Below are 15,799 nucleotides of genomic sequence, written 5' to 3' on the forward strand. Positions count from 1 at the left end.
TCACTGTTCTTTAAAAATGAATTTAGGTCTTTTTTAAATTTTATTTTATTGAGCTATACATTTTTCTCTGCTCTCCTCCCTGCCTCTCCTCTCCCCTTTAACCCTCTCCCATGATCCCCATGTTCCCAATTTACTCAGGAAAGCTTGTCTTTTTCTACGCCCCATGTAGATTAGATCTATGTATGTTTTTCTTGGGGTTCTCATTGTTGTCTAGGTTCTCTGAGATTATGATTTGTAGGCTGGTTTTCTTTGCTTTATGTTTAAAGACCACTTATGAGTGAGTATATGTGATAATGTACTTTCTGAGTCTGGGTTACCTCACTCAATATGATGTTTTCTAGCTCCATTATTTAGGCCTATTTTTAATTGACATATAAAAACTATACATAAAGATGGGGTGCCATGTGACATCTCAATACATGTACAGATTGTCACACTTAGGTAAACAAATCTATCTCCTCCATCATTCTTTCTTTGGCTTTTACAATACAATAGTCAAGTGCTGTCTACTGTACCTGATAGTTGTTCTTAATTTGTTTAGCTCCTCTTCTGAAACCAAGTCTGTTTTATTGATAAGAATCATGTCTGCCAAAGCAACTTGCCTAAAACATCAAAGAACAATTGTCAGAAGAAAAATGTTAAGAAATCACAAAAACGTTTAGAAACAACATTTAAGTCAACATTTCAATTAAGAACTAGCTTGGCCTCAGTTTATTCCCAATCTACTCATTCTACAGAATAATTTCATACATTACTATGTAAGCTCATTCAAAAAATTATTTGTTACTGATTCTATAAAGATAAGCCTCCAGAGTTTTTAATAAAGAATAATTTTCAGTTTGTGGTGTGTGTATTAAAGAAAAGCAAAAAAATTCATATCTATCTATTATGATGGGAATAAGGATAGCCTATTTGATAAAAATTGTAAAATTTACCATAATTTTCAAAGAAAGAGAAAAAGTTTACTTAACATTAAAAAGTTTGCTTTATAATACTATTTATCAAAACTATATCAAGATCGTGTGTAAATATCTTCTTCATCCCATGAATATTATTGTTGTAAAATAGATAGACAGAAAAAAATCCCAGTTAAAGACTCCAACTGATAAAATGCTACATAACAGATTATTTTCCTCAATTCTTCTAGAAATTCTAATCACTGAATTACTAGTTTCTAAGTCTGTTATTAAGATACTAATCAAAGAACACAAGCAAAATTAAAAAAATAACTACAGACTGTTTATCACAATCCTACTTCTATTTAAGCAATCTGATGTGACTATAGACAAAATGTCCACATTTTCAAATACTAACAGTCACAGTCTTTAAATTGGAGACCTTCTATTTAATCTCTCATGGACATCACAACTTTCTGATATTTCTATTTGGCTTATGTATATTTTCTACAATAACCATTTTGTGAGGAAAAAGTTAATCATATTAAAATTCATTTTAATTTAAATCACAATTACACAAAAACACAATATTTAGGAAGGGTTACCAAATAATTCAATTATCAAATTCCAAGATAACAAGGAATCATTTGCTTAGTCTTTATTTCCTGTGCTGGGATCCCAGAAGGCCTCGCTCTTAAGCCCAGCAGCGTATTTGGTTTCAAAACCTTCATCTCATTAGTGAAAATATGCTTGGGGTAGGAAAACTAATTTAAATACTTGTAAGTCTACAGACAAAACAAGACATAGAAATACTTAAAAATTGTTTTAATGGCCAAGTCAAAAGTATTTCAGTATTTGTTCCTCTGTATTAAGTACAGTGAGAAAGTAGGGAGTTTCTAAGGAAGCAACTTACTATCTTCAATTTCAAAGAATTGGCATGAGAATAAGATGCTTATAATAAGTGTTAAAAATCTTTTCAATTCAAGCTGGGCAGTGGTGGCACATGTCTTTAATCCCAGCACTCGGGAGGCAGAGGCAGGCGGATCTCTGTGAGTTCGAGGCCAGCCGGGTCTACAAGAGCTAGTTCCGGGACAGGCTCCAAAGCTACAGAGAAACCCTGTCTTGAAAAACCAAAAAATAAGAAAATAAAAAAATCTTCTAAGTTCATCAAAATCAACTAAGTCCTGTGCCCACCATTCACTTCATCCCACAATATAAACGGCTTAAACAACATGCTGGTGTGAGTCCATGACTGGTAGACAGCAATGACGCGTGAGAGGAAGAGAATGTTTGCCTTAATTATCTTCATATTTTTAAGTTCTTTGTTGTCTGTTGTTTTGGTTTTGGTTTTATGTTACTGATCGTCTTCCTTCTAGCTGGTTAGTAATCAATATAAGCTTTAAATATGAATACCTAGTAGCTTCATTGACAAGGCCATCAGGTTTTTCTTCAGCTAAATGCTGAACAAAACAAACAAAATTTTAAAACAATTACTATAATGCAATGCAGAAATCTAATGTCAACTCAAAAAAAAGGATTTTACTTTAAAGCTATCTTTTTTGTCTTAATGAGACTTTAAGTTCCACTACTAAACATAAATGGAGAAAGACTTATCTAGTTAGTTACTGTAACAACTTAGAAGGCCAACGTTCTTTTCACCTCCAGAAAGCAGCCCCTCTCTCAACACTATTTATATCCTGAAGTCATCTCTGCCATAAGGGTTCCCAGGGGTTGTCTTCTGAAAATTCATGTTTTCAACCTCATCACCGTACCTCTCAACAAAGACTCCCTATCATAACAAAAAGCTGGCTACTGTGGACTACAGACAACTAGATATTAACATTTTACATTCTAATCAAATTGTATAAAGTATTTAACTTTGGGCTGGAGAGACTGTTTAGCCATTAAAGGCTAGGCTCACAACCAAAACTAAATTATTTCATTTTAAAAACATTTTAACTCATTTAGGTATCATGACATGAGAAGTATATATTTTCATTTTACATATATAAGAACTTAAATCTAATGTCCTCATCATCACAGAATACTGTTTTTACATACCACCACTAGACTATTTTTTAATTAAAAGCATAGTTGATAGAAGTAAACACAATTTAAAATCTTTTTTAAAAGCTTTTATGCCATATACAACCAGTCTCACGTAGAATGCTATTTAATAATTACATAATACTATATAGAAAATTATGTACAAATTATATCACATTTTGCCAGGCTAGTTTCACAATTCATGGGGAAGTCACTATTATAGCTTAGAACTTAAGACACACTGATGATTATTTAATAAACTTTGTTAAGAGGCAATCTTTTTTTCTTCTAAAGATCATAACCAAAGTCATGACAGTGACATAGTCATTTCATTTTTTAATACACTTTTATAAATTCAATCACATATTCATTCCCCAGTTACAGAGTTTACAGAACCTAGTTTACTGTATCAATAATTACTCAATGCCAAAAGACCAATATTCATGCTTTCGTAATTACCCATGGCTTTTTACTGTCAACAAACCTACTTAGCATTATATACTCTGCATCTAGAGAATAAAGCTATCATCAGGCCCTGAAACAGTCTACAAATTCAGAGTTAACACTCCCATTTGTTGACATAGACACATAAATTCTGTTATTTGAAAAATGTTCCACAACATATAGCAACATATCTCTTTGCACTAAGCAGTCAAAAATCATACATTTGCATCTAGATGATCCTTTCCAATAAAAAGTTTTATAAAAGTAAAAAATAAATGCACCTATCTCCAAAGGATTCCTCATCTCTGCTAGGGACTGCAGCTTTTGTTTATATTTCAACGTTCTGTAAAACTGAAATACTTTTCAAGATGCGCTACTAAAAGCTCCATTTACATGATGCCAATAGATGTATCTGATTGTGACTTTGTAACATGTAAAAAAGATATTAAAATTAATGACTTTAAATTTTTCTTATATGCAATAATAAAAAAAAAAACCCTTGGCAGTTTCACAAAGCAACTTACAATGTTTTGAGTCATTTATCCAAGATAAAGTTTCACTCAGAGCTAAATGGGACAGATTAACATCTGCTTACCTCTAGACACATAAAGAGATTAAAAACAAAGTAACTTAAAATTTCCCCAAATAAAAGCCTGCCAATATGTACAACTTGATTACAAGCACATGTGATAATAGAAAAAGGGATAAATGCCCTGTCTATGCACCTATGAAAGCTTCCTAAGCATAAAAAGGAGCAAATGTATACTGGCACTTTTTTCTGGCTATCAGCCTGATATTTCCCTTATGAAAGTCCTACTTCCCCAAGTTAAGCCTACAAAATACCAAAACCTTGTGTGTTATTCAAAAGATACTTGGTCATAAGTCAGACTTCCATTTATAAAATAACAAAAACATAAATTTTGATGTTCTATTCTACCTATATAGGCATACAATGCAAAGTTTTATAAAAGTAAAAAATAAAAGCACCTATCTCCAAAGGATTCCTCATCTCTGCTAGAGACTGCAGCTTTTGTTTATATTTCAAAAAAGGCAATAATAATTTTAGTACTAATGAACCCAACAAACCAAAATATTCAAAGAATAATCATTCAAACTCCCAATATGGCCTACCACAACAAACAACATAAGAAGGTGAGATGGTGGCCAATGTACGCAAGTTCTAGTTTCTCAGAAGAAGTAAGTTCTGGAAATTTATTCTGGAAAGCTAATTACAGCATGGCAACTAACATTTGGACTATAGGACGGAACAACAGGTCTAACCCTATATGCTAGCAAAAACTGGTAACTATGTAACTAACATTTGGACTATAGGACGGGACAACAGGTCTAACCCTATATGCTAGCAAAAACTGGTAACTATGTAACTAACATTTGGACTATAGGACGGGACAACAGGTCTAACCCTATATGCTAGCAAAAACTGGTAACTATGTAACTAACATTTGGACTATAGGACGGGACAACAGGTCTAACCCTATATGCTAGCAAAAACTGGTAACTATGTAACTAACATTTGGACTATAGGACGGAACAACAGATCTAACCCTATATGCTAGCAAAAACTGGTAACTATGTAACTAACATTTGGACTATAGGACGGAACAACAGATCTAACCCTATATGCTAGCAAAAACTGGTAACTATGTAACTAACATTTGGACTATAGGACGGGACAACAGGTCTAACCCTATATGCTAGCAAAAACTGGTAACTATGTAAGCTGATGCATAAGATTAGTATCTCACTGTTTCACAATGTTCTTAGAACATATACACAGATTAGGGTAGCAAATTGCATACCTTAAATCTATACAATGTTTATTTGTGGGTTATGGCTCAATAAAGTTGGGGGACAAAAAAAATCATTCAAATAAATTACTACCATAGTCACAACTTGAGCTACAGAAGTTCTTTCCCGCAGAAATAAAAAAGCAGGAGCAAACAAAGAAAATAAATCAAAATGGTCTAAAAATTCATTAACTAAGAAAGACCTGAGCTGACCACAGCGGAAACAAATCCAATGTCAAAGATGTCAGACATCAGACAAAGAAAAGGGAGAGAAATAACAGCACTTTTTTTCTTTTCTTCTTTTTAACGAGGACTGGTTAGAGATCTAATGTGGTCTCAGCTTTGAAAAAATTATCACATAATGTCAGTCTATTTATTTTTCTGGACTTTTCCAAGCCAAACTGATTTCTGACGGGGTAGTTTCAATAGCCTGTGCAATACAACAGAAGACTCAGAAAGAAATCTCTTAGTTGACCTTTTCTATGTAAACTTCATTCATTGATTCTATTGCATTAAATGCTGTCACATCTGTAAAACTGAAAAGAACAACATCAGTGCCTAGATGTCAAGCCTTGAAAACAGAGAGCTGTCATTTTAAGTTGTCCAATTCTTTGCCCATGATTAAAAAATGAATATTTCAGATCAATGGGTGACAATCCCATTAGAGTGATAGCCTATGATATCAATTACCACTTCAGTTTCAATTTGGCTGGCTGGCCACAGGGTACCATTTCTCAGCTGTACTTGTGATGGGCTGGCTCTGTGAAGCATGACACCCTTAAATTGCTGCCCATTATCCAACTGTCATTACTTGTACTGCCTCAGAATTCTCTGAATCACAAGCAGCTACTGAGGTCAAGCTTTGCAACCAGAGGAATTGGACAAGTTGGCAAATTCTTTATATAAAGGCAAAGTTATTTATCTGACATCTGACTTGGAAAATCTAAAGTTTCCATTATCTTGACAGTATGTCAGTTTTGTGTAGGTATATTGATTTAATAATTTAAGAGGTTTTATCAAGGTGGCAAGGGGTTAAACATATACTGTGTTTGCATTATTCAGAACATTGCTTTGTTTAGGGGTCTTTATCATGCCAGTAAAGATTTTATTTAATTCCTCTCTGTATACAACTAGATATAAAATTATTTCTATAAACATAAAACACTAGAGTTTGACTTTGGGTAAAGCATGTTAAATTTATACAAAAAAGCAAATAAAATGTCCTAGCTGCTATCTTATGTATTCCAAATTTGTGAATCAACTTAAAGAAGAAATTAATTCAAACATGCCTATAAAAATGTTCAAAATGAAGACTTTAAATTTTCTAGTGAGTTTTTGATTTTTACTATCTCCAATCACATTTTCTTGAAATATAATTTGAAAATAGCCATTACATAATTTTTTTTCTATTGAAAAGCCCATACCCACACAAGGGTATATACTGTCCTTTTCCTAAGTCAGTCTGCTTCTCTCTCTTCTCCTCCCTCCCTCTAATTCTATATCTGAATGCCTCTAGTTAAATCTATGCTTTTTTTTTTAACAAATTACAACTTTTCTTTAAGAAACCCACTGAGGTTAGTGACCCACAACTATAATTCCAGCATTCAGGAGATGTAGAAGAAAGATTATGAGTTTGAGGGCAGCCTGGGTTACATACCAAGTTCAAGACTGCCTAGGCTAAACAGTAGAGCCTACACACACACACACACACACACACACACATACACACACACACAGACATTAGAATTTTTCTGAATAAAATTAGTATTTCTCAATATTAACTCAATTTTTCTTTTAGTCCTATTCTATTCATAAGTTTAAATTGTAAATTCTAGAACAGGATTCAAATGTCTCAAATTAGGGTACTGAGATTTGGGGGTATGAAGGGCCAGAAAAGTAGACTTTTGGACAGACCTGATCAATTTTCCCACAACAAAATTTTGTTGAGGAATTCAAAGAAAGAACATAAAAATTAAGTTTAGATGCATCAACGGGTAAAATACTCAACTAATGTTTAAATGAATTTTAACTCCCAAGAAACTGTGTGCTTTCTGAAACAGGTTCCACTAGGTAGCACTGGATGCCTGGAACTCACTATGTGGATCACTCTGTCCTCAGCTCACTGACATCAACTTGTCTCTACCTCCCAAGTTCTGAGACAAATGGTGGCCGCCACCATACCCAACCTCCATGAAATTACTACTTTGTTCCCAATCCATATGCTCAGATAGGTGTGGTGGGGGGGTTGGTGCTAGGACAGAGATAAGCTCATTCTCCAATGCCTTTCGCATCATTTCTATTTCTTTAAAATTTTCCTCAGTTCACTTGAAAATTGGTCGTGCTATTTCATCTTATACAGCAATAATCTTTTAAGCATTTGAGTGTGTTTATATATATAAATTTATATATAAAAAATATACTTAAAGACCTCAGCAGCTAGCAAAAGCATTCAGAGCAGAGTATCATTTAATGAAGAATCTCTTCTTATTATGTACTAATTTTTATTTCTTCAAAATTAAATAAATCAGTAGTTTGTTTAGAAAAATAATTATAGTTTGTGTTTGCAAATAGTTAACAAAAACTAAAAACTCACATATTTTATTAAGCTGATTTTTTTCTATAAAAAAGAAAAGCCAATAGTAGGAATGGATTCTAGTGAAAAGTAACACATATCCAAAGTTTATCCTGACTCTATAACCTTATTATAAAATAGTATAGTAACTATAATTTTTATCACAACATGAAACAAGACTAAAATAAATACTAAGCTTAAAACCACATAATAATATAAACACACACAAAGTGTATATGTTACTTGAATTATTATTTTGAAAAAGGTTTTTCTTAAGATAAGTTTAACAGAAACAGAAAATACAACTAACCCCTCCATTCCTACATTTGACAATTAGCAAGTTATATTTGCTCAACTTACTTTCAATCCATATTTTGAATCTACAACAGTTATGATACCTACAAAGAAATAACATGGTAGTCACTCTTTAAAGTTATCAGTTTTATGCAACTATACTTGAGAAGGAAAATTAAAACACCTTCAGTTCACAAATACAATTCAATAAAGTATTATTTCTCTTACCAATGTGGCAAATTAACTCAATCTCAGGAATATGCAAATATGTTTCAAATATATATTGAGTGACTAGCTCTGTTTCTAAGAAACTAGAAAATAAAAATTTAAAAATTAAGTCAACAATAAAATAAAACTTCTTTGGTATTTAAAAGTTTAAAGTCCAAACTAAGGCACATCCCATAATCATAGAGAAATAAGACAAATTATACGAGATAGGTTATTTTTATTTTCACAGTCAAAAAGAGGCTTTTCTAAATATTTAAATTATTATTTAAAGAATCTGAGACATCTTAAGACACTGTATTCCTAAACTCTGCTAGTACCTAAATTCTCAAAAGATCAATTAGTTCAGCAATTTTTGAACATATGTCAAATCGTTTTTAAAAATATAACAGGAGAATGTGATAATGTCTATGAAATTCAACAAGCTACATTCCTAATAAAACCCATCTTCAATGATTCTTACCCGATAGTCTACATGGCTGGTTTAAAGAAATATAAAGGAGAAACGACAGGGGAAAGTAACTAGAGTTGCTACAATAAGAAAGTGGTACCAAGCTTACAAATTTATATAGACTGACAAGAGATCAGTAGTGTATGTATGTGTACAGCATTTTGAATTCTTCAAGTAAAAATGAAAGCAGAAATATAACCTTTCCATTGTCTTCCTGACTACCTACAAAGCTCTAGCATTAAACTAAGTGTGTCATGGCAACAGAGGACACGGGCAATCTACAGAGCATTCTGAAAGGAAAGTTTTAGTATAAGTCCTGGCAGAGTTGAGAGCAATCCCTAACAATCCAGTTTTATCACTGTCTAGAACTTTAGAATCCCTATGATCAAAAATTTGATTCATCAAAAATTAAACAAGTTTAAAAAGAACTATGATGTAAGAATTAAAACTGCAATATAAGCAAAATGAGCTCAACCATAAAATAAATCTTTCTTTAAAATAAATTATTTTAACTTACCATCAAGATAAATATCACTCCCTAACTCCGCATCAACCCAAAACATAGAAGCCACTGCACCTGAAAGTACATAATATGATAATATTCATCAAATAAAGTATTTCTTCAAATTGCAAAACACAATTTTATCAGTCTCTTTTTTTCACCAGCGGGATTAGCTGCTAAACACACACACACACACACACACACTAAACCTACACTTCAATCTTTTTATAAGAATTACAGTGACAGAACTTTTCAAGACCTGCAGTCATCCCATTCCTCCCCCTTTCCCTACAAACAATAAATCTGGGCACTCATCAAACATGCTTCTATTGATGCCAAAATGATTTACCAATAAATATTGTGAAACAATTTGGACACAATAGCTGAGTATACACTGGACATTTTTCTTATTTCCTGAATGTAATTATCCTACAGTCCACAAATAATAAACTCCTCCCAAGGAAAAACAAATAAAACACATTAACTCCAAAAATCACTTGCCCAAAGTAAATTCACTTGTAATCTTTACAGAAGAAAAAGAACAAGAAAAATTACAAGTTCTTTGGTGGTACTCACTGCCATATATTTACTTAGTACTGGGCATAAAATTTGCATCTGAAGAAAAATTATTTCTAAGAAACAAATTAAAATTTGTATTTGACAGGAACTGGTTTAACACAAAACCACATATTCTGATTGGTGTGCCACAAAACAAGAAAAGGAGATTGACAGCAAGGGAAAGCATCGCTGTCCCAGTTAGTGATGGTGCTGTCTAAAAGAATGAGCACAGGGGCAAACAAGGACAACTGAACTCATTCCACTGTCCAAAGCTGTCTGCCTAGTCTGACAAGACGTGGCCCCGCTAAGCATCACTCTGTGTCAACAGTGAAACACCTGTCAGCTGTTTACAGCGATTACTCATGCAAGACACAGCAAGGGCCACAAGATCTAATGGTTTCCTGATACCTATTGATTTTTTCCCAAAAACTTAATAGTGTTCCAATTTGACTGAAATAGGATTTGTGAGTAACAGGAGCAGAATCAATGTCCGTCCTCTTCAAGAAAATTACTTTACCATGACAATTATTTAGCTAAGAACTGGAGAGTGTCAGTCTCCTAAGCGAGAAACAACTGAATTGCCAATAAGAATTATTTCCACTTTCTTGGCTAAAAACATGGTTTTAATTAATAAAGGTAAAAAAGAGTAAATTTACAGCTTCCTGATACCAAACAATAAGATACAAAAAAATATTAATTTCTTTACTCAGCCAAATATGTTAGCATCACAGTTTTATAACTTTAAAACCTCACTGCTTTTTATTCAAATAAATGGCTTTATTTTATTCAAATACATAGCTTTATGTCTTACTTCTAATGAGGATGAATTGTCAATGTGTATTACAGCTCTTATCCCCCCACCCCGAGACAGGGTTTCTCTGTAGCTTTGGAGCCTGTCCTGGAACTAGCCCTTGTAGACCAGGCTGGACTCGAACTCACAAAGATCCAAAGATCCACCTGCCTCTGACTCCCAAGTGCTGGGATCAAAGGCATGTGCCACCACCACCCGGTCTACAGCTTTTATTTTAATAAAATAAAATTCAATTCTTACAGGATGCTCAAAAAAGAATAATCTGAACTATAGATATAGGTGCTTAGGAATAGCAAAGAGTAGAGAATGGAGTGAGCGATTCTTCTCCCCAAAGAATATTAGGCAATGTCTAGAGATAATTTTACTTGCTTCTAGGAATATGCTACCGGTAGGCAGAACTAGGGATGCTGTTAAACATTCTACAATGCTCAGGATAGTATTCCTCACAGAAGATAACTGGCCATCCAAAACATCATTTGTGTAAAGCCTGAGAAATTCTGAACTATATTACAGAATCTTTCTTTAAAACCTGATAAAACAAGAAATTTTCATGCAAGTATCAAAATTATGTCAGAACAACCAACAAACAAGATCAGCTCCCTAACCAAAAATTTAGAAGTGTAATAGTCAAAGTTAGAAACAAAGTTCTATATGAATATAATGGTTTGAATAGGAATGGACCCCTATGGGCTTACATATTTGAATGCTTTTTCATTAGGGAGTGGTGCTACTTGGCAACAATTAGGAGGTGTCACCTTGTTGGAGGAAGTTATGTCACTAGAGATGGGCTTCGGGGTTTCAAATGCTCAAGCGAGGCCCAGTGTCGCTCTCTTCCTGCTGCCCGCAGATGCAGATGCAGAACTCTCAGCTACCAAGTCTGCCTATGTGCTGCCATGCTCCCTGTAATGAGGATAATGGACTAAACCCGTGAGGCTGTGAGCAAGCCCTAGCTAAATGTTTTCCTTTATGAGTTGCTATGATCATGGTGCCTCTTCAACAGCACTAGAACACTGTAGACAGAGCTACTGTGGCCTTTCCTAACTCAACTCCCACCCCCGAAAGAGGTTGCAGAAGAATAGTTTACAAAATCCTAATACTAATCAGAAACATCTTCCCAAAAGACAAGATGTAGGACTAACTGGAAAGCAGTAAGGGAGGGAATGTCAATGATAACAACAAATATTTCAAGACTAAAAAGTGTGTTAGTCACTTCTATGTCAGAAGTTGTTTTGTAGGACTAAGAGCAAAAGGAAGAAGAGCTATGAGGTCTAATGATGCCCCACAGCAGCAAGGATTGCCTATGTACTATTAGGTGAGTGGAATAAACCCAAGACAGCCATACTGGATATTCAAGGCCAGAAGCTAATGGCCACTTCATCTCATCAGTCTGTCTGGTGACATCCATTTCCATAGCTTCCCTCTTCATGTGTCCCAATAATACTCAGCTTTCAAACTGGGGCTCTAAAATTTGGGGGGAGGGTAATATAGTTAAGATATTAAAAGGAATTCCTCATCAATGTACACAGGTAAAAGACAGTCCTCTGACCGTCCCATACCAGACACAAAAGTACACATGTGATTTCAGTGGAGAAAAAGAAACACAGATAAGTGTCAGGAAGGGGAAAAAAGGAGTAACTTACTAGCATGACAAATTGCAAAGGATTCATTCTGCAAGGAAAAAATTCAATAAAACAAATAAAATTTGAAGTAGCTCTTTATAGCAAAAAATCTGAAAGCAATACAATACAAAAACAAGCTTGAAGACAAAAAAAAAAGAGCAGAATAATAATCTGAGGCCTTGTATCACTATATTTAGAATCAATTTAATAGCACCATTGTTTGGCCAATAAATTAATTTACAATAGTGAGGAACAGATAAGAAACAAGTATGAGGAGGATTGTTGACATAAGGAAAGCATAAGATTATCAGAGTAAACATAGCTGCAAAAGATAAATCAGAACAATTAAAATAAGGCTAAGGGTATAGTTTAGTGGTAGAGCACCTACCTAACATGTGCAAGGTACTCAAAAACAGAAAACTAGAAGCCAGAGAGATGGCTCAGCAGGCAAGGGCGCACCCTACTGCACACTGCCAAACCTAATACTTGCGTTCCAGTCCCAGGACCCACATGGTAAAGAGAGAACTGACCAACATGGTGGAGAGGAAAGCTGACTCCTGCAGTCTGTCCTCTGAACTCCATACATGTATCACAGCATACACCTTCATATTCATTCTCATTTATTCATTTGCTCTCCCTCTCTCACCCCCTCAAGCCCCTTTCCTTGCAATCAAAAACACATAAATGAATCAATATACTTTAAAAAAGAAAATTAGACTAGTTAAAAGAACAAAATAAAATTCATTATGAAGAAAATTGGTCTCATTAGTATAGAACCAAATAATATGACAGAAAAAACATTCACAATAAAAAGTAAAAATGTCCTTAAATAAAGTGTAGGAAAAAATAACTGAAAATAAAAACAAATTCCCACATTTTTATCAGATCACATCTGTTTGGGGGCCTGACATCAGTGACTTCTGATGTATTATACAAACATTAGGGGTCTAATTATTTTTAAAACTTTTTATGTGTATGAGTGCTTTACATGCATATATATTTGCACCACATACATGCTTTGGAGGGCAAATTGGCTAGAAGAGGGCACTGAATCCTCTAAAACTGGAGTTACAGATGGCTATGAGCTGTCCGGTGAGCTCTGGGACTGAACCTGGGTCCTCTGGAAGAACAGCTAGAGCTCTTAATTGCCAAGCCATCTTTCCAACCCCTGGAGACTAATCTTAATGACCAATGATGTCCTACCCAATCTCAAGAGCACCCATGTCAGGTAGTTCACAGTCACCTGTAACTCCAGTTCCAGGGGATCCAACACCCACTTCTGGCTTCTTTGGGTACCTATACACATACGGCACATACTCATATAAACACACACACATAGATACACATAAAAATAAATCTTTATAAAAAAATAACTTATTCCTACCAATAACTCTAAGTCAATTAATACAATTTTAATTTCTATTAACAGCTTAACCATCTCAAGAAGTACACTGACAACTCTTATGTGACACAAGCTAGAATTTCTCTTCCTTTGAACAATGGCAAAAATTAAATGCAGAGTAAAGCGTTAGTGCCGATGAAATGACTCAACAGGTAAAGCACTTGCTAGTCAAATGCTAGACCCAAAACGTCCACACAGAAGCTGGGTGCGCATGGCCACCTACCTGCCACTCCATCATGGGGAAGTAAATAAAGAGACTGGAGATAGGGAATTTCTGAAGCAAGCTGGATAGCCAAACCAGCAAAAGTGACAAGCTCAGCTCTTTGCTCACTGAGAGACCCTGCATCATCAATACCTAAGGTAAAACGCCCATTCACATTTGAATATGCATACATACATGGATGTGCACCACATAAACATATACAAAACATAAAGTTTGAATCTCATTTTTAACTATCTCTCTAAGGTATCGAAGAACTATATGCTGGTTACTGATAATATCATTTCTTACCAGGATCTGCTAGTCCAGTGGTCTCTAAGAGTATGTAATCAAATTTCCCCTTCTTCTGCATCAGATTCTCTATAGCTCTAAGGCCATTGTCCCTGAGAATACAAAAAATATAGTAATAACTGACTACCCGAACATTTTAAAATAGTCACAACACAACACAAAAATATTTTCAGGTACACACAAATTTAACTCCTTCTTAAGCTTCTAATAAAATGTCCAATATTTAACAATGACAAGAAGAAAACAAGTCCAAATACAGCAGATATGATATGTGTGTTAATTTTTTATTAAAATTAAAAGCAAAGAGAATGTTATCTAACAAAAGTCAATATTTATTTTACAGATTTATAGAAGGAAATCAGTATAAATAATGATGAAATTTATCATCTAGAGTAGTTCAATATGAAATTAAAGGAACACTGTTGCTGCAAACCTTTTAACTCTAGTCTGAATCAGGGTATAGTGTAATTTCCTTAAAAAACAAAACAAAAAAACCTCTCATTATGCAGTTCAACCTGACCTGGAACTGTCAATCTTCCTCTTCCACCTCCCAAATGCTGAGATTACAGGCTTTTATTACCTGTTTTTTTATTCTTAATTCCAAAAACTAGGGTAAATATTGAACGTGATACCTTTTGGTTAAGAAAATATTTTTAACTACTTCCTCTTTCCAGAAAATTGTGACTCAGTGTCAAGCATCTACAATTGTAAATAACTCAGGAGAAACTCAATTCACTATAATATAGAAAAATCAGAAGCACAGTAGTAACTATGATGATTTATCCAAGAGCTTATTTTATTAGATAATTTATCCAAGTTGCTGTTTGTGTCAGGTACTTTTCTAGGACCAATGGTAGCTTAGGACACTAAAAAGACACTGCCCATGGAAACTTAAGTAGTAATCTAACCACTTAGCATATTTAACATAAGGTTCTTTTCCTGTTTCTGTTTCTGTGTGTTTATGTGTTAATACTCAGATCTGAACAGAGAGACACATATGTGCTAAGCAAGCATGCTACTAATGAGTGACATTCCCAATCCTCTTTTTACTTTTGATTTTGAGATAGGATGTCATTAATTGCCCAGGCTAGTTTTGACTCACTTGGTAACCCAGGTAGGCCTTGAATTTGTGATCATCTTGCATCAGCCTCTCATGTAGCTAGGATTACGAATCTGTATCACCAGGCTTGGCTGATTCTTCCCTCTTTCTTATGTGTTTGTATGTGTAGGCATGTATGATGTGTATATGCACATGTGTACATATAGAGAACATGTTGGTGTCTTTCTCAATGGCATCCCACCTTACTTTTTTCTGACAGGGTCTCTCACACTGCCTGGCCAGGGAGCTCCAAGAATCTATCAGTCTCCCTGCCTACCCAGCATTAGGATTACAAGCTCACACTGCCCTGCCTGGCTTTCCATGTCAGTACTTGGGTCCTCAAGCTTGTGAAGGAAGCACTTTATCCACAGACATTTCCCAGCTCATGGTTATTCTCTTTTATGACAGTCATTTATTTTTTAGTTTAAAGAGACTGAACACTTAGGGGTTGGAGAGATGGCTCAGTGGGTAAGAACAACTGTTGCTGTTCCAGAAGAACAGAGTTCAATTCACAGCACCCAAATAGTGGCTCACAACTGTCTGTCACTCTAGTTTCAGGCA

General features: G+C 34.5%; 1 protein-coding gene across 1 annotated transcript in view; it reads right to left on the minus strand.

Annotated features, from left to right (window-relative positions):
• The window catches only part of LOC142850334 (zinc-regulated GTPase metalloprotein activator 1), a 50,235-nt gene that overhangs the window by 23,265 nt on the left and 11,171 nt on the right, over positions 1-15,799 (minus strand). Inside the window, exons 4-8 of the mRNA XM_075973746.1 lie at positions 14,140-14,231; positions 9,254-9,313; positions 8,127-8,164; positions 2,310-2,356; positions 516-602 (exon numbers count right to left, since the gene is read on the minus strand). Coding sequence (XP_075829861.1) covers positions 516-602; positions 2,310-2,356; positions 8,127-8,164; positions 9,254-9,313; positions 14,140-14,231 — 324 coding nt within the window. The remainder of the gene's footprint in view (positions 1-515; positions 603-2,309; positions 2,357-8,126; positions 8,165-9,253; positions 9,314-14,139; positions 14,232-15,799) is intronic.

Source organism: Microtus pennsylvanicus, chromosome 5, assembly GCF_037038515.1.
Source record: "Microtus pennsylvanicus isolate mMicPen1 chromosome 5, mMicPen1.hap1, whole genome shotgun sequence".
Taxonomy (NCBI): Eukaryota; Metazoa; Chordata; class Mammalia; order Rodentia; family Cricetidae; genus Microtus; species Microtus pennsylvanicus.